Consider the following 24,223-nt stretch of genomic DNA (forward strand, 5'->3'; position numbering starts at 1 on the left):
ATGTCCCATGCTGCTGCTTGCTTCGGGCAGTGAAAATGATAATTACACCTCTGACAACAAGTGAAACTGAAATAGCTAAAGTACTTACATATTACTTCTAGGATTCACAAATGTCACAATGATGTCATTTATGACAAACACTCAGAATAAAGGTAATAGGGATGCCGTAGGGATGGAATATTTCTTAAAATAAGTCACATATTGCTGCTGTGGGATAATGGCTATTTCACAGATAAAGCTCTAAACAGTCTTGCTAGACCCTGTTTAGATGGATACTGATGGACCAGTAGCATAAACACTTAAATCAATCCTTGTTCATTTTTTCCCCCAACTGAGCTACATTGAATTTTAGGTGAGGAACAGGTTGTATGTTGAAGTTTGCCCAGGAATTCATCCTAAGCTCTTCAAATCCTAGGGAAATTTTTCCTCCAGATCTACATCAGTTGTAAATATGGCTTTTTTATAATGATGGTCTCGAGGTCTTTTTTTTTTTTTGAAAAAAACAAAAACAAAACAAAACAAAAAAACAGTTTTAGGGAGATATTACCATGAATCATGTCATGACTAAACACTGGCAGAATAAAATGAATTGTACTATTTGAACACAGTAAAAGTTCTAAATCTTATCAGTGTTAGAACATCATTTCCAATTTGCATAGCCACACAAATGGAGTGCAGTGTTAAACATACTGTCATGTAACAGTAAAGTTTAGAAGATGATGGGCATAAAGTTCCTTTATGATTTAAAGGTCTTCAATCAACCATGCTGTTCACTTCTGCATTCTGCCACAGTCACCACCATCTTGTTTATTTAAGGTAGCTAATTATATATACATCTATTTCTGGGTAAATCAATATAGAAGGCAGTTGCAGATGTGAATATTTGTCCATATGATGAGTATGACAGCTTTCACTAGTTGGTGCCAAACTAGTTAATGCCATATGGATCCTGATCTGGATAGAAAGTAATGTGTTGTGCTTTATGAAGACTAAAGATCAGAGAAGTTTATTGTACACTATCTGTCCAAAGAAAACCAATCTCAAATAATCAAGTGCAAATGTGCAACACGGTCAATAAATGTGTTAGCTCTGTGAACAGGTTTCCTGCTGCGATTAAAAATAAGTGGTTTCTTTTTTTGTGTGTTATGTTTTAAAAAATAGGCCTCATACTCTCATTTACTAGTATTGGCCACTGTTTGTACCATAGACAAAGACATTCGATCAGTTTGTAATATGCCATTACATTTCATACCAGAATGTGTACGGAGTGTGGGGGTGGTGTGGAAAGAGGGAGGGGGCAGAGAGAGGGAACGTCCTGAAAGAATTAGAAGTGATCAGTGCTTAAAGTAAATACAAGAATCAGCATGGGGAAGGTCCACAGTTTCAATAAATACAAGTGTAACAAGCATAGGTGTTTCTCAACTTGGTGGAATTTTTCTGCATATTAATACAGTATCATACAAAATAGCAGGGCTATTAAGAGCAGTGATTGGCAAAAACTTTCACAATAACTTATGCTCATGAGCGAGTCTTCATTGAACACATTCTGCATTTTAAGAAGTGCCATCTCTCTGTTCCTCTCGTCCTCCCTCTGACCCTCAGGGAGAGGTGAGTCAGCTTGGCAGTGTTCTGTTAGGAAAGTTCCCCCATTAGTAATCTGGCTGGGTCCAGTGTACTAATTACTGAGTGGCAAATTGCGACTTCATCGACAACGTCTGTGCAAAGTATGCTTCTTTCTTTTCAAAGAAACCAGTGTCTCTAATTCATTTACAAAAGGCTGAAGCCTTTTGTTTCTATCCGGGTCGCCCTGAATACGATTCTAACCAGAGGAAATCACAAGTTAGGTAGGGGAGCTTATGACACAGACTGTACCTGGTACCTTGTGGATGGTATGAGCCAGGGCTCCCCTCATCAAAGGCTCAGGCAGGCTGGAACTATTGCTTGGAAAACTAGAAATATCCTAACAATAAATTGATGACCATAATGGACACCAGAAAAGTGTTTTCCTCCCTCCAATGTGCTTTCCCTTTTGTGTTTCCTATAAGACTTTAAAGAGATGTCTAATTCCGAGTAAAAAGTCATTCTCTGTTGCCTCATCAATTCCTTTTAATAAACAGTAAAGCCACTCATACTCCAAAGTACCTTGAGGTTCAGTTCCCATAAAACACTGCACTTATGATCTTTGGATCATTGATTGAAATCCAAAATGCAGGAGGAAAAAACGTAAGAGAGGCTCTCTGGAAAAAGGAAAAAAAAAAGAACAAAACAACCCCAAACCCAGAATCCCACAATTATCCTCAGAAAAACACCCCATACAATCAGTGTAGCCTCTTCTTCTCTATTTTACCCACAATCTCAAGTCATAAATTAGATTAGTCTTCCATCAAATAACTTAAAAAAAGAGGAGGAATTGGAGCAAGTCTGTCTGGCTCAGAGCCAGGTAGCAGCCAGTGCTTCTAGGATCCCAGTCACTGTTCGGAGAGATAGAGATTGAAAAGTCATATGAATGTGGAAAGTCTTCACATCGACACACATCGGGTTTTCCCGATGGGGGTGAACAGGGTGGAGGTTGGGGGTGAGAAAGAGGAAAAATGGAGGGCTAGCCAGAGAGGAGAACAGCGAGCAGGATAGACTGTACTTCACGGCCCTTCGGAAGCACCCTATGCTCTTGTGGAGGTGCCGGCCATGTTGAGTATTGCACAGGAAAAAGAAGGAAATGGCACCTCAGCCTTGCCAGGTGGATCAGTGCTCCCTGCACATGGGCAAGTTCACAAAGGTGAAAACGTTGAATTCGGTCATGATGGAGAAACACAAGAAGATGCCATACAGGAAAAGGCACACGAACCCCAGCTTCTTGTCCAGCTTCCACTTGTTCATGTGGACACCAAATACCTGCAAACAGACACACAACAATGGCTTTGGCGTGGGGAAGACGTGGGGTCTACCTGAAGGGCCTTGAGTGGAATCGGCACAAATCTACTTTGAAAATCCACTCTTGGATCATGAATGATAAGATGACCAAAGACTTACAAATCACATGTAATAAACAAAGACTGGAATGACGTTGGAAGCCTCATTCCCATTACCATGATCCAGGAAAACGATGATTAATTTGCCATTGAAACAAGCAGGACTCAGAATCTTTATCTGAACTCTAGTTTTAGGCAACAAATTAATAAGTGTATTGAACATAGTGGGTACCCCAACAAATATTTTCTGAGCTGAATGTTTATTACATTTGATAAAAATAGCAACTTTCATGGATTTAGTGAAGATATAGTACAACTTTCTAACTTTATGGTACCAATCACTGAAGTTTATAGTGTTGACTTCAGGATCTTACGATATCCCGAAGTATTTTCTGAATCTTCAAAGGAAGGCTGAATTATTTTCAGTATCATTTTAGCATATATGTTAAGCACACTTTATTGCATTCTAATTCTTTAAGCATTGCTCATCGGTTTATGCAATATATGATTGCTCTCAGTTAACCAGAATATTCTACTAACTGAAGAATACCACCTCTCAGCACTTCTAGACATGTAGGAATGTGCTGTCTTAGATTTCGGTGGATGATTTGCCTATTTTCTTGATAAAGCTGTATGTGCCTGATGTGAGACAAGACCGCTTCCCTCTAGGAGGCCTGGCTTTATTTCAGGCAAGGATAAAGGATTGTAGTGTGTTGCCAGGGCCTACTTCCAGGAAAGAATGGAAGCTGGCTGGGTCTTGAATAAGATTCCACCGAGTCACCATGAAGCATAAGACCATTAGGAAAATGCTCTCAGCAGAAGGCATCCAAACAAATATAGGCATGAAAGGGTCAAGGGGAAGATGAAGAGAAACAGTCCATAGAGATGAAAATACTAACTGGAAAGTTGTATACATACCGTGACAAAAACCGAGGCCAAGAGCAAGCCAACAGAGTAGATCAGTCCCCTGCTATTCAGTCGAATCTGTAAGGAAGGAATTTCAAATGGAATCATGGTTTTATAAAAGCCATTTCCCCTTTCCTTGGCATACCATCCAACTTTAAAATAGCATTTGTCTGTAAGAATCCTCCTAAAACAAAGAAAAGCGAATGGTCTTTATGCCTTTCCCCACACCCTCCTGCAGGCAGCCTTGACAAAGAGAAGAAAGATTAATCAAAAGATTTAATTAACCAGAATTCTCTTCTGTGTTCTATTTCAATGACTTCTCTTCTGTATTTCCCTAGAGTGCTTATTAGCACAGTCCTGGGCACAAAATTAAACGCTCAATCAATACTGTTGGTCTATTGATGACTTGTATAATATTCAGTGATGTTCAGAAAATGACTCTGCAGAACTAAAAGGTGTTCAATCATTATAGAAAGATTCAAATGTCCTATTTACTAAGCCAGTATAGTGGAAATTTTAGAAAGATTTTCAACAGTGAGTTTTTGGTTAGCCCTCAGATAACTCAATAAATGTTAAGTTCTTGTGCTATAAAAAAAGTGAAATGGTATGGCAGAAAGTCCCTTGGCTTTGCCATTAGGAAGACTTGGGTCTTAGTCTTTCCTCCTGACAGTTTTGGGATCACCAGTAACATCTCAGTGCTTCAGGTAATATTTTAGGATTGTAAGTTACAGATGAGTTGTAGATCTGCATGCATGGAGGGAATTCCTACACTTAGAGTTCTCCATCTTGGTATAATCATAGGTCTGGACCACCCCTCCAACCCTTGCTAAATTTTTTTTTTTACATGGCACTATGCTGGCTGCTGAAGATAAAAAGGTAAAATTGAAATGGTTTCTGTTTTCAGGGATTTACAGGTAAATAAATAGAAAATTATATGAGGTAATTTTAAGAAGGAGGAAGCCTTAACAACCAAGGGCATGAGGAAATCTCTCATGTAGGAGGCAGGATCTGATATATGCGCTCAAGTCAGATCAAGTCAAGGCAACTAACATTAATTGAATACCTGCTATGTACCAGGCACTCTGCTAAGTGCTGAGGATACAAAGAAAGGCAAAAAAAAAATCAATTTTTAAAAAGCCAGTCCATGCTCTTAAAGAACTCTCACTCTGATGGGGGGAGGAATAATATGCAAAATACTCACAAACAGGATGTAGTCAGGATAAATTGGAGAATAATCAACAGAAGATTAAGAATGATCAACACTAAGATTAAGGAGGATTGGAAAAGACTTCTGGCAGAAGGTGGGACCTTAACTGAGGCTTGAAGGAATCCAGGGCAGCCAGAAGGCAGAGATGAGGAAAGGCAAGTATTCCAGGTTTAAGGTTCAGCCAATGAAAATGCTTGAACTTTGGAGGTAAAGTGTCTTGTGTGAAGAAGAGCAAGAAGGTCAGTGTCTTTGGACTGCTGAGTACCTGGAGTAAGATGGAAGAAGACTGGAAAAGTAGGAAGGGGACAGGTTGTGAAGGGCTTTAAACCTAAACAGAGGATTTTATATTTGATTCTGAAAGTAATAGGGAGCCATTGGAATTTATTGAATGGGGGAAGAGGTGTGATGTGATTAGATCTTCATTTTAGGAAGATCAATTTAACAGTTGAATAGAGGGAGGTATAAAAGGATTGTCTTGCCATAGTGGGGGCCAAGTTCAGATTATGTAATGTCGTCTTGAAATGAACCCAGTCAGCATGGTTTTAAGATTTTCTCCAGCTTTGTTCAGCAGCACATGAGTAGTAGAAAAGGGAGTAGTGGGCGTCATCCAAAGCTGTGGTTTGACTGGGCAAGATGTTCAAAGGGATGAAGGGGCAAAGGTTTCTAGAGAAGCAGACAGTGTAGAAATTGAAGTGATTTAACCAAAGGGTCAAGATGGAGAAGGGAAGAGAAGTGTAGTCAGTGCAAGGGTGATTGCCTGGGAAAGAATTGAGGGGTGAAGAGATTGGAGGTCTCAGTGAGGATAAAGAGTGGGGGTTGGAGTTGTAACACAGGGAGAGGTAGAATGACAACAGATTACAAAGTTAAATAATATAACAAATATATTTATTAACATAGTATGAATAAATATTTTGTATTGATAATATATTGATTACTATATTATGAATATAGTATGAATATGAATATAATATGAATATTATGAATAAGTATAATATAATAAATGATAATAAAAATGGAGGAATTTCAGAATATGAATGTGGAATATTTGTGGGTCATGGCAAGATCAAGCGTTTGAGGGAGCTGGAGTTTCTAAGAGGAGAAGTTGAGGAAAGACTGCATTCTGGAAATGGGCTCACTTGTGCAAAGGAAAGCTTTGGCCTGGGAGATGGAATAGCAAATATACAAACCATTGCTCTCTCTCCTTAAGAAATATATTTTTTTCTCAATTGACAATAATTGATTGAGAACAGTCTATCATACCATTTACTGGACACTATTAGGTTCTGGGGTTACAGAGACAAAAACGAAACAATCCCTGACCTCAAGGTGCTTTCAAAATAAGAATTTATAAAATGTTCTCAACACAAAATATGGGAAAATTTTTTGTGGGAAGCCAATAGCAGCTAGGGGAATCAGGAAAGTCCTTGTATAGGAGGAGGTGTTTCAGTTGAGGTTTTGAAGAAAACTCAGCATTTTAAGAGCTGCCTCTTACGAGGAGGAAGAGGAGGGAGTGCATTCCAAGCACGTCCCTAAACCATCATGTATTTTACTATCATTTATATTTCATGATAATTAATTAGTGGAAATATTTCATTTGAATTCACAAGTAGTCCATTCTGAATGGGGCAAAAAATTATTTCAATAGACATCTTTTCATTCCAAGGTTTGACTTAGTTCTCAGTTAGATGAATAAAATTTGGAGCTGAAAGGGATCTTAGAGGTCATCTAGTACAATTGTCTTATTTCACATTGAGGAAAAAGAGCCTAGAGAGGAAACATGACTACAGTGACTTGTTCAAGGTCACACAGCTGGGAGGAGACAGAATAGGATCCTGATCTTATCATTCCCAGCCTGATGCTCTCTCTCTCCTATATCACCCACTCCTTCAAAGAGTTAAATGGATCTCCTGATGCTGTTAAAGCTGGTGTCTGAGAATGGAATGGTCCATTTCCGAAACTGGGTGGACTATTATCCCATTCTGAATTACTCAGTGGGGCTCATAGATGATGCAGATTCTACAGTTTAATAGAATATAAAAATTGGTCCTTAACCATAAACAGAGGATGAAGAAAGTCCTGAGGTTAGCTGGTGCAGCTCTGGCAATATTCACTGTTTTCCAACAGTTGGATTCCTTCTGGTTTTTAAGACTGCTGTTAATGACACAAGGATTTCCATTTGGAATCTGGCTAAAGACACCAGGGACTGAAATGCCAGCACAGGAAACGTGTTTCTCTACCAGACTTGGGCCAGCAAACTATGTTGGTTGCAATGTGGTTTTTTTTGAAGGATGATAACCCAAAGCAAAGCAGAAAACTTTTGGTCCCTACTTCTACCATTAGGAGAAACGAAGATGCCTTATCCATGCTTGAGGTTGCGAGCTTCTGGAGGGATTGAGACTATCTTGTTCATTCTCCTCAGCCCTTAGTAAAGGGGCTTACATATGGCTAGTGTTCAAAAGAATGTTTGTTGGGCTGAAATAATTGATTTAGCCAGACCACAATGGTATCCCAGTGACCCGAGGTGATCTGTAATTCTTGGAGTCACTTGTGGTGATTGTTCAGTTGTTCAGTTGTGTCTGATTCTTTGTGACCCTGTGTACCATACTGTCCATGGTGGTTTTTTTTTTTTTTTGGCAAAGATACTGGAGTGGTTTGCCCTTTCCTTCCCTAGTGGACTAAGGCAAGCAGAGGTTAAGTGACTTGCCCAGGACTGCATAGCTAATAATTGTCTGAGGTCACATTTGAATTTGGTCCTCCTGACTCCAGGAGCAGAGCTCTATCCAGTGAGCTACTTAGCTGCCTCCTAAATGGAAATTCTCACGATACTTTTCATTTGTTGTTCAGCTATTTCTGATTCTTCATGACCCCCTTTTTGGGGTTTTCTTGGCAAAGATACTGGAGTGGTTTGCCATTTCCTTCTTCAGCTCCTTTACAGATGAGGAAACTGAGGCAAACAGGATTAAGTGACTTACCTGGGGTCACATAGCTAGTAAGTGAATGAGGTCAGATTTGAATTCAGGTCCTCCTGACTCCAAGCTAGGTGCTGTATCTCCTTTGCTACCTACCTGCCCTTTGGTGTCACTTACCTGTAAGTATTTGTGAGTTCCTTAGACTGGTAACTCCTACCACTAACACAGATCACCTAATGTCAATGGTCTTGTAGATAAAGTTTAGAGAGTAGCCCAAGGATCAGAGTTGCTAAATGACTTGTCCATGGTCACACAGCTACTAATTGTCAAAGGTGGGATTTAAATCTAGGTCTTCTTAAATCCTAGTTTTATTGGCATCCACAAGTAGCCCATTCTGAATGGGGCAAAAGATTGTTTCAGTAGAGATCTTTTCATTCTAAAATTTGACTTAGATAGTTCTCAATTAGATTCATAGGATTTAGAGCTAAAAGGAACCTTAGAGGTTATCTAGTACAATCCTCTTATTTTAAAGTAAGGAAACAGAGCCTAGAAAGGGAAAATGATTACAGTGACTTGTTCAAGGTCACACAGCTGGCTGATGTCAGGAGACAGAATAGGATTCGGATCTCATGATTCCCAGCCTGATGCTTTCTCTCCTATACTACCTACCTCCTTCAAAGGGTTAAATAGATCTCCTGATGCTGTTAAAGTTGGTGTCTGAGAATGGAATGGTCCATTTCCAGAACTGGGTGGACTATTATCCCATTCTGAATTACTCAGCGGGGCTCATAGATGATGCAGATTCTACAGTTTAATAGAATATAAAAATTGGTCCTTAACCATAAACAGAGGATGAAGAAAGTCCTGAGGTTAGCTGGTGCAGCTCTGGCAATATTCACTGTTTTCCAACAGCTGGATTCCTTCTGGTTTTTAAGACTGCTGTTAATGACACAAGGATTTCCATTTGGAATCTGGCTAAAGACACCAGGGACTGAAATGCCAGCACAGGAAACGTGTTTCTCTACCAGACTTGGGCCAGCAGTCAATATGTTGGTTGCAATGTGGCTTTTTTGAAGGAGGATAACCCAAAGCAAAGCAGAAAACTTATGGCCCCTAACTCTACCATTAGGAGAAATGAAGATGCCTCATCCATGCTTGAGGTTGTGAGCTTCTGGAGGGATTGGGGCTACCTTGTTCATTCTCCTCAACCCTTAGTAAAGGGGCTTACATATGGCTAGAGCTCAAAAGAGTGTTTGTTGGGCTGAAGTAATTGATTTAGCCAGACCACAATGGTACCCCAGTGACCCGAGGTGATTTGTAATTCTTGGAGTCACTTGTGGTGATTGTTCAGTCATTCAGTTGTGTCTGATTCTTTGTGTACCATACTGTCCATGGAGTTTTTTTGGCAAAGATACTGGAATGGTTTGCCCTTTCCTTCTCCAGTGGAATAAGGCAAACAGAGGTTAAGTGAGTTGCCTAGGATCACACAGCTAATAATTGTCTGAGGTCATATTCGAACTCAGGTCTTCCATGGTGCCTTTCACCTGCTATCATTTGCATGTATGTATATATGTGTATGTATATGCATACACACATATTTTCATATACATACACATACACATATTTACACATATATATGTACATACATATATGTATATATATGTATACACATATGTATATACACAGCCCCTGCAAATGGAAAGCCAATCATGCCAGTACTGTAATCATCAATTACTTTAATACCATATCTGGAAAAAGCAATATGTTTTTTAAAGCAATCATAGGTCATAAATTACTTATTACATGTATACTGCCTGCCTGAGCCCCAGGGAAATGAAATAACTTGCCATATGGCACATAGCTGTTTAATATTGCCCAGGTCTTACTCTTAGTCTAGAGTTCTTCCTAATAGAGCTTGCTGTTATTTTGGGAAACAAATTCCTAGATTAATAAAGGCTCAGAATCAGAGAATCTCTGGGATGGCAAGTACCATCTGGTCCAACCTATGCCTACCTAGCCAAGAACACTATCTATACTATCCCTGATGGGCGGTCATTTCAACTTGCCCTTTTAGAGACTTAGAGGCTGACCTTTTAGCATTAGCACCAAGGAAAAGGTAATGAACAGTTCTCTTTGCATCTGGCATTAGGCCCTTAAGGACCCTTAAGATTAGGTATAGGTGTAGTAAGGAGGTCTGTCAAAAAATGGTAACAAACACAAAGCAGGTGAGGAAGGCAAAGAACTACTCAAAGTTTCTGTGTAGACATAGCCTCAATGACTGCATCCTAGCTATTCAAGTCTTCCTGACTCTCTACCTAAGGTAAAGTCCTAATAGGAGACTTTTTTTTTTGCCCTTGGAAAATCATGCAGCACGTAGAATACGTAAAGAAACATTCATTTTAGATATGGGTTTACACTTTTTAATTGGATCATTATTTTTAAGGGGTTATTTTTAACTAAGAGTCCTCTTCATCAGCAGAGACATTTCATTAGAAAACCAATAAATGGACCTAAGTATGTACTATAATGATAAGTGGAAAACTATTTAGTCTTCCCAAAGGGACCTAGTTGAAAATATGATAAGTTCTTTTATGAGCTTGATGGCATATTTAAATCCATTGTAATAGCCTAATTGATTTTCTTGCCTCAATTCTCTTTCCTCTTCAATCTATTCTCAACATAGCAGTGAAAGTGATATTCTTTATAAGCTCCTTGAGAGCAGAGACTCTTTTATTTTTGTCTAGTACCAGGCCTGGCATGTACTAGATACTTAATAGATGCTGTGATTGATTGATTGAAAAAAAAAAGTGATACTCTTTTTTTTTTTTGCTTTTTGATGAGGTGGGTTAAGTGACTTGCTCAAGGTCACACAGCTAGTATGTGTTAAGTGTCTGAGGCTGGAGTTGAACTCAGGTCCTCCTGACTTCAAGGCTAGAGTTCTGTTCACTGTGCCACCTAACTGCCCCAAAAGTGATATTCTTAAAGCACAGACTTGTCATGCCTCATCATTCCTCTGCTCAAAAAGTCCCAGTGGCTTCCTAACACATACATAACCATATGTAATTGAGATGGAATTTTTCTATTGCTGGTGTGTATTTTTGTGGATTTCCATCTCTTGACTCCGTGTTTTTGAACAGGCTGCCTATCGCCTGTCTCTGGAGTGCATTCCTTCCAGGATCTCATTTTCTTAGAATCCCGAGCTCCCTTCAGAGCTCAAATTCCATCTCAATTGGTCAATTAATCAATAAATATTTATTAATAAACCAGGATGCTTCTGACACTGTGCTAAGAACTGAAAGTATAAAGACAAAAATAAAACACATAAAGCTTTTTCTGAGTTCCGTCTTCCTTTACCCCTCTGCTGCTAGTGGAACCTCCAATTACTTTATATTCATTTTTTATATATTGGCATTTCCTTGTATGTTTAGACCTTGTTCCCCCTGATTGAATATAAGGCCATTACAGTCAGGAACCATTTGTTGCCTTTTTGTCCCCTGCACTTGAGACAGTGCCTAGAACACAGAGGGTACTTAATAAATGCTTGTTGAATTGATTAATGGGGAATTTCAGGGGCCTATATTTACTATACTAGAGTGCTAGATATGGAATCAGCAAGATATGAGTTCAACTCCAGCTGCAGACACTTACTAGCTGTGTGACCCTGGGCAAGCCACTTAACTTCAGTTTCCTCATTTATAAAATGGGAATAACGATAGCACCCATCTCACAGGGGTTGTTATGAGGGTCAAATGAGATAACATGTAAAGCACTTTGTGAACTTTAAAGTGCTGTATAAATGCTAGCTATTATTTTTATTACTACTACTACTACTACCACTAATGATGACAATTATTATTACTGACAGTTAGCATTTATTATTATTGCTATTGCTAATGATATAACTCCTACTAAGAGCAGCTAACATTTATATTGCACTTAAGGTTTGCAAAGTACTTTACACATGTTACCTCCTCTGATCCTCTCAATAGCCCCTGCGAGATGGTGCTATTATTATTCCCACTTTATAAGTGAGGAAACTGAGGCAGACAGAATTGAAGTGACTTCCCCAGGGTCGCACAGTTATAATGTATCTGAGACAGAATTTGAATTTATGTCTTTTTGACTTTAATTGCACAGGCCAGCTACTGCTTCAACTACTACTATAGACACACCAGTCTCACTGAAATTGCTGGGAAACCAAGGAATAAAGGAAATGTATTTGAACTATCCTTATTATATCAATATAATCATGGGATAATTTCTGAAGTGACTTTACTGAATTGGATTGAGTTCACTTTGACAGCTAGGCACATGCAGTTACCTACTCTGTTATGAATGAATAAGTCTAAACACAAAATTGTTGTCATTGTCGAGTTGTTTCAGTCATATCTGACTCTTTGTGATCCCATTTCAGGTTTTCTTGGCAAAGATACTGGAGTGGTTTGGCATTTCCTTCTCCAGCCCATTTTATAGATGAAGAAACTGAGGTAAACAGGGTTAAATGACATGCCCAGGGTCACAGAACTAATAAATGTCTGAGGCCAGATTTGAACTTATGAAGATGAATCTTCCTTATTCCAAGCCCAGTGCTCTATCCACTGAGCCACCTAACTCCCCCAAACACAAAATGGCCATCCTCTAATCATTATTGGACTAATGGTTCCTGGAGATAGACATTTCATAAAATTGGAGTGTTTCCTGAGGCACTGATTAAAATTATGATTTTGTCATAATTCCTATTTATGTAGTTCTTTACAGTTTTCAAGACCCTTTCCTCCCAACAATCTTGTCAGATAAGTAGTGCAAGTATTCTTATGCCCATTTTACAGAAAGGAAAATAATGAATTTGGGATATTCGTTGGTATTTGTGAAATTCTAGAGGTGGAATTACATACAGAGATTATTAGGCCCATCTCCTCATTTTATAGATAAGAAGGAGAGGGTCAAAGAGTGTCTTTCTCTCACTTAGTATATGGTCGAATGGAGACATGAACTTGGGTCTCTAGTGGTTTTGTTTAGTGCTCATCCTACTGTATCAGAATCATCCAGTACCAGAATTTCAGAGTTGGAAGGGATGTCAGAGACCATTTAATACAACCCATTAAAAAAAGAATCTCCACTCTAACATCCCAAATGAGTCTTTGTCTAGCTTTTGCTCAATGACCTTGGGTGAGGGAGAATCTCTGGGACAGCTTTAACTTAGCAAGGCAGTTTATCCTTCTCTCGAACCTGAATTAGCCTTCTTATGATTTCTGATCATCGCTCCTAGTTCTGCCCCGTTGGACCAGACACAATAGGTCTGGTTCCTCTTCCACACACCAGCTTTCATATACTAGAAGACAGACCTCTTATTTTCCCCTGTTTTCTCTTCTCCAGGCTATATATACCAGCCTGGCCTTTCTTTGTTGATACTGAGTTGTTTTTCAGTTGTGCCCAATAGCATGGGCTAAATAAAGGCTCTTTATCAACCTGGCTATTCTTTGGACACTCTCAAGCTTACTGATAATCTTCCTAAAATATAGTAACTAGGACTGAACACAATCTATATGTAGGCAACCTACAGTGTAACTATCATCTCCTTATTTATGAATTCTGACTCTCTCATAATGTAATCCAAATTCACATCACCCTTTTGGACTACCATATCAAAGTGTAAATTCATATTGAATTTGCAGTCTATTAAATTTCCTAAATCTTTTTCAGACATACTACTGTCTTGCTATGCTTTTCCCAATCTTGTACACATGAAGTTTTTTTTTTATAGCTAGCTAACATTTATATAGTGCTTTAAAATTTGTGAAACATTTTATAAATATTATCTCATTTGATCTTCACAATTCCTTGGAGGAACATAGATGCTATTAAAACCCTCATTTTACAGATGAGTAAACTGAAACAAACAGAGGTTAAGTGACGTGAGTACAGTCACACAGTTAGTAAATTTTTGGGGTTAGCTTTGAACTCAGATCTTTCTGACTCCAGATTCAGCACTCTATCCACTATGTCACCTAGCTGACTCTTTAATCTACTTATAAAACTTCACATTTATCCCCATTAGATTTTATTAGATTCTGCTCAAAGTTATAGCCTGCCAAAATCTGTTTGAATTCTAATTTGTCTTTCAGTATTTTAGATGTCCCTCCCATCTTGGTGTCATTTGTAAATTTGATAAGCAGGCCATCTATGTCTTTATCATTCATAAAAATCTCAGCCAACCACAAATCACAGAGCATCCTATTAGAAGCCTCCTTCTATGCCTTCACTGAACTATTAATGACTGCCCTTTGGGCCTAGCCATTCAAACAGCTTCAAATCTACCTATTTTGGTTATTCCCTAACCCTAAATATATATTCATCTTAAAAAAAACAAACCAGTAATAGCTTTAGAGACTTTATTAAATCCTTTGCTAAATCACGGGCAAATTATATCATTCTCCATCTACCAGTATAGTAACCTTGTAAAAAAAAAAAAAGGAAATATGGTTAGTTTTTAGTCTGGCATGATGGGTTCTTGACAAAACAATGCTAGTTATTTGTAAATTACCATTTTTTTTCTAAGTGTTCACTAACCATAATACAATCTAGAATTTTGCTAGGAAATGAAGTCAAGATCATTGGTCTAGAATTTACATATTCTTCTCTCTAGCGTATACACATACAATACACACACATATACATCATGTATGTATATATATGGCTATATAAGCATATATATATATCTATATATAGTCAATTAATATCTTTCCATATGCATACATAATATTTATGGATTCCCTAGCCAGTATATAAATATTATATTTAGCATTTATGTATTAATAGAAATAATTATAGAACTATTAATCATATTTATATGGTGATTTAATTTATAAAGCAGGCCATATGCATGATATCATTTGATCTTTATAATAAGCCCGTGAGGCTGGTACTACAGATATCATCACCCCTATTTTGTACTAGTAACTAAGGCCCAGGGATGTTAAGTCCAAGACCAGGTATATCTGTAGTATCACAACCAGGATCAGAACCTAGCTTAGGCCTTCTGATTTTCGAGTCAGGGCCATTTTTACTTTACCCCACTAGTCCCAGCAGTAGTTGGGAGTGCCTATTCTCCTACAGTGTCTCTTCTGTTTTCCCCCCAATACTCTGAAGCTTTTTGCATACGTGTGAAAAATGAAAACCACTGCTATTCCTTTACTTTCATAGACTCATAGTAGCTTACATTTGGCAGTGACCTAAGGTATAATCTAGTTCAAATCACTCTCTGATATATATTCAGCACAGTTTCCCCATGGGAACAAAAGCAAAAAATAAACCAACAATTAAAATCATGGCATGAACACTGGAATGCTCAAAAAGGTAGCACAAGAAAGTGGGTGACTTGAAAGCATCTTGTATATTCTCTAATTAATATACTAACCAAGAAATTTTGAATTTATTTATCTGAACACTGCACACTATTCAGATAATCTCTCATTAGAGTTGCATGGCACAGTTAAAAAACCTTCCCTGTAAGCAGAAATAATCATTTCCTTGGAGAAATGAGGCTAGTACTTGGTTAAGTAGGAAACTGCTAGCTGATAGTATGCTTTAACTAGAGTAATAGTCAATGACAAAGAATTATCCATTGGATACCATGATGCTGTGCAAAGGACTATGTTAGGCAGGGAAACACAGAGGTTTATAAGATAAGGTTCCCCGTCCTCAGACTATATAAAATAGTGGGGGAGATGTGCCATGAAAACATGTCCTTTTAGGAAAAGAAAGCAAAGCATACAAAGTGGTAAATAAATTCCAGGTGACTGAGACAGTACCATTTGGGGAGGTGGGAAAGAGGGGAAGGGGGGCATTCCATGCAGAGAGAATGGCCTAAGCCAAAGGCACAGAGATGGAATAGTTAAAAGAGTGTGGAGGGAATAGTGAGGAGGTCATTTTGTTTGGACCAATGGAAAAGAGAGATATGGGCTATATTGTGGAGGGCTTTGAATGCTAGGGTAAAGAGTTTGGATTTTATCTTCTAGGTAGGAGGGAGATAATTAAGGGTTTTTGAGCAAGGGAGTGTCATAATGAATTTTTTTTTGAGGAAGATTAATCTGATCTCCAATTACTTTTTAGCCAATTACCAAAGTCTTAGAAAAAAAAGCACACACAACTAAACTTCACTCATTACAGAAATGTTAGACCTGGAAGATGTAAACCTTTGGAAATTCAAGCCTTAACCCCCCCCCCCAAAAAAAAACCCCTAGGTCTCTGACCATTAATAGAGAGAGTAGGAACTCAAAGAGGTAAACAGTCATGAAATCCTCTACCAAAAAACTTATCTGAAATCATTTGATGGATGAAGGTGCCTTGGGCCACTCAGGCACCCAAAGGTGGAATTTAGGGATGAATGGAAAGTGGGATATGCATGTTTTCTTCTACTTGGATACACACCAGAAGGGAAATGAAGCATTTGTCTGTAGCCAGGGAGAAGCTGTAACAAGCTAACTGAATTTAGGGCATTGAAGACTGACAGCTTTGGTTCCACTCTTTTTGGCTATCACAGGGTTTCCATCTATCATGTGTGGAGCCCTCTAGAAGTTGGTTACTTGTATCCTGAACACTAGATCTGCTTTTGCCCTAGGGCCGAATTAATAGAAATGTGAAGGAGATGATAATCCTACTGAACTCTGACCTGGTCAGACCAAATCTGGAGCAATTTGTTCAGGACTGAGAAGGCTATTAATAAGTTTTAGAGTATCAAGAGGAAGGAAGTAGGGAAATTAGATATTTCATTCCTTCTCTAGATAGTTGTTTTGTTGTTAAAAATAAAACCAAAATGATTTTGGGGAGTAGATAGGTGGTGCAGTAGATAGAGCGACTGGCCTGGAGTTATGAAGACCTGAGTTCAAATCCAGCTTCAGACACTTATTAGCTGTGTGATTCCTGGGTAAGCAACTTAACCCCATGACTGATAACAACAGAACAGCAACAACTGGATATTTGTTAACAGTATCAGGTTGTCTTTCTGTAGGTTTAGGAAGGCAGCTCACAAAATTACCTTGGGGTGCCTATTCTGAAGTGTCCCAAGCATCATATGATTCACACATAGAGTGTTAAAAGAAGTCCACTGGTGTTATAATAGGATGGCAAGGGATAGCTAAGGGATGTGAAATTATGCTATGGCAGGATTGATTGAAAGACCTGGAGAAGGTTAGACGAATGTAGCGTGATGACTGTCTTCAAATCTTTGAGGCACTGTCATTGTTAAGGCTTTCTTCTATACAGTTAGCTTCGCTGATGTAAAACAAAACAAAAAAACCAAAACTCTAGGTCCTCTTGAGCCCACTGGACCACTCAGCCACCTCATCTCTCATCACTCCTAGCCAGGCTACATATGACTGCCAAAGTAATTTTCCTTATGTGCTCATCTGATTATGTTACTTCCCTACTTAATAAACTCCAATGACTCTCTATTGCCTCTTGGATAAAATATAAATAATTCTGTTTAGTTTTTAAAGCCCTAGGAAGACAAGAGAAATTTGCCATTTAAATGTCAATTCTGACCTGGCTTTCTCATTAGGTTGCCCAATACTAGTATTGGGGTGTGTGTGTGTGTGTGTGTGTGAGTGTGTGCATGTGTACAGCAGAAAGACACCAAACACAGTCCAATCTTTCCACTCATATTGTCCTCACATACCTGTTATGCTATAGAACTAGTCTTTCCTTTTGACTTAACCCAACTCATCCCCTCACTTCTCTGTCTCCCATATTTCTGTCTTTCTCATTCACAGGTTTCCTGCTTCTCCACACTCATGCAGAAATTCCTTGCACTTCCTTACCCTCCCTGAAGGGACTCTCTCATTTATGCTGCCATCTTTTTCTACAATTCTCTGTACCAATGCAGACTTGAACACTGACTGTATTATGGGTCTTTCTTCATCACACTCAAGGGAAACAATCACTCAACCAATATTTATTAGTGACCTACTATGTTCTAGTCATTGTGCTATGTATTGAAGACACAAGCATAAAGAAAGAAACAATCCCAGTCTGCAAGGAACAGGGGAGAAAACAAGTATACGTACAGCACACATTTAAAGTACATAAATATAAACATCAGAAAGTAAATAAATACAAAGTAGTTACTATAAGGTAGTCTGGGAGGGAGGTCATAAGCAAGGAGAGGCAAGGAAAGACTTCATACAGAAGATGGTGCTTGAGACGCATCTTAAAGGAAGAGAGGGATTGTATGAGGTAGATGTAAGAATGCATTCCAAGCATGTTGGGTGGCTGGTACCAAAGAACGGAAATGGGAAATAATGTGATGATCTATGCTCAAAGAAAATCACTGTGGTAGTAGAATGTAGGATGGCCTGGAGTGGTGAGACACTTGAAGCAGGGAGACCAATATTAGGAGGCTATAGCAACAATCTGGGTGGGAGGTGATAAGATACTGAGCTAAGGTGGTAGTGGTAGTGAGCAGTGAGAAGGGGTGTGAGAGAGATTGCGAAGGTACAAATATTTGGCAACTGATTGGATATGGGAGGTAAAGGAGAGGGAGGAGTCTAGAATAATGTTGAGGGAGACTGAAGGTGATAGTGTTACTTTTGATAGAAATAGGGAAGTTTGGGAGAGTGGAGGAATTGGGGGAAACATGAGTTTGGTTTTACACACATTACTTTGGATGTCCCTAAGGTATTCAGTTTGAAGTGTTTTTAGGCAATTGGTGGCATGGGTGGGCACTTAATAAATATTATTGAATAAATGTTATTGAATGAATGAATCTCAGGGGAGAGACTAGGGAGGCAGGTGGGGGTGAGGAACAGAGGAGGTGGAAGAGGGAGGGAGGGAGGGAGGGAGGGAGAGAGAGAGAGAGAGAGAGAGAGAGAGAGAGAAGAGAGAGAGAGAGAGAGAGAGAGAGAGAGAGAGAGAGAGAGAGAGAATGAGAATGAGAACTTAGGACAGAACCTTGGGGGAATACTCACATTTAGGGGACATGACATGCATGATGATGAACTAGCAAAGGAATTCTAAGTATTAGGTGTTAGACAGGTAGAAGGAAAATTAGGGGAGCAGTGCAATGAAAACTCAGTGAGGAGAGAGCATCTAGGATAAGAGGGTGGTCAACAGTGTCAAATGTAGCAGATATACTAATAAGGATGAGGAATGGGATAACACCATCAGATTTGGTGATTGAAAGGTCATTAGTAACTTTGGAGAGAGGACTTTCATTTGAGTGACAAGGTTGAGAAAAGGAGAGGACGTGGAAGTAGCAAGCATAGACTGATTTTTTCAAGATGTTTGGCTGAGAAAGGGCCATGGCATGAGGGCATGGAGGAGTCTAGTAAAGGTTTCTAAGAATGAGGAAGACTTGGGCTTCTTTGAAGGCAGTAAGAAAAGAACCAATTGATAGGGAGAGGTTGAAGATTCAAGGTGGGGGGGATGACTGAGGATGTAATATACTGGAGAAGATGAAAGACCAAATACAAACATAAAAGGATTAACTATGGGAAGAAGGGCTACTTTTTTGTTAGGAACTTGAGGGAAGGAGGAGAGAGTGGGAGATGATGTCAATGTGTTTTGAGATAAAGATATGGAAGAAGAGGGAGCTCACATTGAGTAGCCTCAATTTTCTCAGTAGGGTAGGAGGAAAGGGACTCAGTCAAGGCAGTGGTGAAAGATGTGAGGCTTAAGGAGGGAAGAGGAATTTTGGAAGAGCTTCTTTTGAAGTGAGATAAGGAATCAATTAGGGAACAATGAAATAATAACTGCCTTGCTGCAATGAAGACCCAGTTGAGGTTGGATAATACAAATTTGTATGCACATTATCGCCAAAGTCTGTGAGGTAACACAGGTATTACTTTTACCTTCAGGCAGCTAGGTGGTACAGTGGATAGTGTTGAGCCTGGAGCCAGGAAGACCTGAGTTCAGATGTGACCTCAGGCACTTAACCTCTGCCTGCCTTAGTCTCCTCGGCTATAATTTTGAGATAACTGTAGCATCTGTCTCTCAGGGTTGCTGTGAGGATCAAGTGAGCACTTAGCACAGTGCCTGGCACATAGTCAGTGTTTAATAAATGCTTGTTTTTTTTTTATTCCCTTTTACAGATAAGGAAATTGGCATAGAAAGGTTAAATAATTTATCTATGGTTACACAACTAGTAAGAACTGAAGGTGGGATCTGAACTCAGCTCTTCATGATTCCAAGGACAACATTATCTAAAAACTTTACACTATCCCTAATAGATTGCTCCTTTAGCCACAGAATGATCATTTAATTTAGCAGGGATTTATTTAGTACCTACTTTGTACAAATGACTATGTTAGATGCTGGAGATACAAAGACAAGATTTTAAAAACAGCCCCTCACTTCTATAGGGGAATGCTAATGTAACTATAGGCATTTCTCTCAGCCTAAGATAACAACCTTGTCCAGAACAAGGTGAATATATTTTGCCCTGGTCAGCCACATATGGAATATTGTGGGTTTTTCCCCCTGGGTGCTTAGAAAGGGCACATATAAACTGGAATCATGTAGAGGAGTTTGACCAGGATACTAGAGTATTTGAAACCATGCCATAGAAAGATCAGTTACTAGAACTGGGGATGTTTAGTCTGAAAAATTGAAGACTAGGGTGGGGGTGGAGATACTACATCTGTCTTCAAGTAGCATTTGGTAGAGGAATTAGAATTTTTTTACTTGGCCTGGGAGGGCAGAACTAAGAACACTGAATAAAAACTATAGAGTCAAATTTAGGTTTGATATAAAGAGAAATTTCCTGACAATTAAACCTCTCTAAAAGTGAAACGAGATGCCTTGGTTGTGGTATATGAATGTAATGGAATACTATTATGCTATAAGAAATGATGAGCAGGTGGACTTCAGAAAAACCTGGAAACACTTACATGAACTGATGCTGAGTGAAGTGAGCAGAACTAGGAGAACATTGTACATAATAACAGCAACATCGTGAGATGATCAATTTTGATAGACTTAGCTATTCTCAGCAATACAATGATCTTAGACAATTCCAAAAGACTCATGATGGAAAAATGTTATCCACACCCAGAAAAAGAACTATGGAATTTGAATGCAGATTGAAGCAGACTATTTTCACTTTTTTTCTTTTTTTTTTCCTTTCTCATGGTTTTCCCCTTTTGTTCTGATTCTTCTTTCACAGCATGACTGATATGGAAATACGTTTAATATGATTGTACATGTATAACCTATATCAGATTGCATGTTGTATTGGGGAGGAGGAGGAAAGGCAGTGAGGGAGAAAAAATTTGGAACTTAAAATCTTATAAAAGTGAATACTGAAAACTACTTTTACATGTAATTGGAAAAATAAAATACTATTAACTGGAAAAAATAAAAGCTTTTATATTTAAAAAAAGGAATGAGCTGCCTTGGGAGAAAATGGGTTTCTCCTCATTGAAGGTGATGTCTACTTGCTGGGGATTTTGTCGGCTAGTGGTCCTTAACCCTTTTTGTATCATGGACCTCTTTGGGAGTCTAGTGAAGACTATGGAATCTTGTGTAGAATAATGGTTTTTAAATGCTTAAGATAAAATAAATGGGATTACAAAGAAAAGCAATTATATTGATATTCAGTTGTTAACATTTATGTTTTAAAAGTTCACTGATCCCAGGTTAGCTCTGGGGCTCTATGTGCAACCACTGGTCAAGGCAAGTGGGTAAATCATTTCCCGGGGAACACACCAAAGGGGTTAAATCTCCTCTTGGAGGACAGGAAACAGCGGGCACACAACTGACAAATACCAAGATATCTTCACCCTGGGGTCAGGCTGGGACAAGGACTTTGAGCTCCCCTTCTTGGCATACTGCTGCCCCTGCTGCTGCTCGGCTCTAGGACTCCTCTCGTGCCTGATGCACCCACCGACGGATGTTTATGGCAGCAGTTTTCTTTCCCTCTAGCAGGTTCTGTGCCTACTTTGGGGGCCCAGGTCACATCTTACAAACTGAGATGTACTAAGTGCTAGTGACACCTGGGGCCCCACAAAAAGTTCTGCTTGGCTCCAGAGGACAGAATTAGGAGGACTCGGTGTGAGTTGTAAAGAGAACTAAGGCTTGATTGAAGGAGCTTGTCCCTTAAATCTGCTTGTCCCCAAGTGAAAGAGTAGATTCCCTGGTTTTCAATGGAGGTCTTCAAGCAGGGCCTGGATGACTGCTCCTTTAATGTCACAGATCTGAGGTGCATCTTCTGAGATCCTTTCCAACTCTGACATTTTTTCATTGTACAAAAAGTGAAGGAAGATTGAGCTGACTGGCCACCCTTATAACTTGAGGGATCTTGATTGGCCAAGAGGTTTATGGCTTCAAGTAAGAGGAAGCATAGGGAACACAGACCTAAAGCTGGAATGCCATCTAATCCAACTCTCTTATTTTACAGATTGAGGGGATCCGAGCAGATGTCTAGTCCTCCATCTTGTTGCTCATGTAAACTAAAGTCCTCATTTTACAGATGAGGGTACTGAGGTCCAGGGACATTAAGTGACTTTCCTATGGTCATACAGACTGTAAGCATCAGGTGTGGGATTTGAACCCAGGTCCTTTGATTCCACAACCAGAAATCTTTCTATTGTACCGGGCTATCTTAGTCTCTCCTACAGTCTTCAAACTAAACAGTTGGCCCATGGCCACTTGCGGCTCAAGGCAGCTGGCTGGGACTGAAGGCCAATTCCAAGTTCTTCAAGAACTGTTAATAGTTGAACTGAAGCCAGAAGAGGAAAAGGGGAAAGGGAGGGCAAGAGGAGATTTCAGAGCAAAGCTGAGTTCAGGCCCTAAGTAATGTGTGGAAATCAACTCAGCCACACACTGTCAGCCTCTTTCTGAAACAGCTAGAGCTAGTCCTATAGAAACTTCCCATCCAAGAATAAAACCTGAAAATCCTTTGCCTTTTAATTCCTACACTGCAGCAATTCTTTCAAAAAAAGCAAGGCAGGCACTTGATACTGTCTGCATCTCAGAATCCTTCTCCCTTCATTGACCCTCTCAAATGTCTTCAAAGCTTTACTCAAAGTCAGCTGGGTGGCTCAGTAGATAGAGCACTGGGCTTGGAGTCAGGAAGAACCGAGTCCAAATCTGGCCCCAGACACTAGCTGTGTGTGACCATGGGAAAAAATCAAACTTAACTTCCCTGCCTCAGTTTCTTCAACTGCAAAATCAGGATAATAATAGCATTCTACTTCATAGGATTGTTATGAGCATCAGATGAGGTAATGTTTGTAAAAGCATTTAGCACAGTGTCAGACACATAGTAGGCACTTAATAAATACCCCTCTCCTCCCCTTTCTTTTCCTCTTCCCTTTCCAACAATACATTGTAATTCTGAATCTGGCCACTAGCACCAGAGACAGACTCTCGTGGGGCCTCTGAATGTGTGACTGCTTATTTCACTGCGTCTTGATCTCTCATTGTTATCTAAGTCCTCACATTTTTCTTTGGTTTGTACCAATGATTTCATCATTGTAGGGTGGGGGTTTTTAACTTGGGGTCTGTGGAAAAATTTCAGGGAATCCATGAACTTGGATGGAAGAAAAATATGCAGTTTTATTTTTACCAATCTGTAAATAAAATTTAGCAATTCTTTTATTTGAAAGCATTCTAAGAAAGAATGGGTTGTATGCCCGTATGTTTTATGTTATGTGTCCATAACACAAAAACAAGTAAGAAGCTCTGGTGTAGGGAATTGCTTTGTGGAAATTCCCTTTGCTCATGCAGATAACAACAACAAAAACAAGTTTCTTAGAGCACAGAGAGCTTACAAGGTGCAAGGGCTACAAAAGACCAAATGAAAAATAGTTACCCGCTTTCAAGGAATTTATGCTCTACTGAGATTATACAAAAAGGCAAACTGATGATAGATAGGTAGATGAGTAGTAATTCTGAGCAGTTTCAGAGCTCTGACAACCAGAGGGATTTGGAAAGGTTTGCAGGGAAGTTAGGGATTCTAAGTGGTCTGGGTACAAAGGTGGTAGCAGCATAGCTCTCTCCGGCCCCAGGGAATACATGTTCTACTATTATTGTAGGATAGCTTGGAGCAGAGAGTGACTACAGGTAGGAGGCTCCTCTATAGCGTTGGGCTGGGGCTGCTTGGGGGGGGTTGTGGGAAATGGGGAAGGGCAGCGGGTTCCCAGTCATTGGAGATCTTTAAGCAAAGACTATTTGTTAGTATTTTGTAAAAGGGCTGCTAGGCAGTGCAGTGGATGGAGTGCCAGGCCTGGAGTCAG

The 24,223-nt window shown here is 39.4% G+C and overlaps 1 protein-coding gene across 2 annotated transcripts in view; it reads right to left on the reverse strand.

Annotated features, from left to right (window-relative positions):
• The window catches only part of SLC24A3 (solute carrier family 24 member 3), a 745,252-nt gene that overhangs the window by 4,193 nt on the left and 716,836 nt on the right, over positions 1 to 24,223 (reverse strand). For both annotated transcript variants that reach the window (XM_020986733.2, XM_020986740.2), the window contains exons 16-17: positions 3,888 to 3,953; positions 1 to 2,892 (exon numbers count right to left, since the gene is read on the reverse strand). The exon at positions 1 to 2,892 is cut by the window's left edge and continues 4,193 nt beyond it. In XM_020986733.2, the coding sequence (XP_020842392.1) occupies positions 2,743 to 2,892; positions 3,888 to 3,953 (216 nt within the window). In that variant the 3' untranslated portion in view covers positions 1 to 2,742. The remainder of the gene's footprint in view (positions 2,893 to 3,887; positions 3,954 to 24,223) is intronic.

Source organism: Phascolarctos cinereus, unplaced genomic scaffold, assembly GCF_003287225.1.
Source record: "Phascolarctos cinereus isolate Bilbo 61053 unplaced genomic scaffold, phaCin_HiC Scaffold_2;HRSCAF=192, whole genome shotgun sequence".
In the NCBI taxonomy this organism is placed as follows: Eukaryota; Metazoa; Chordata; class Mammalia; order Diprotodontia; family Phascolarctidae; genus Phascolarctos; species Phascolarctos cinereus.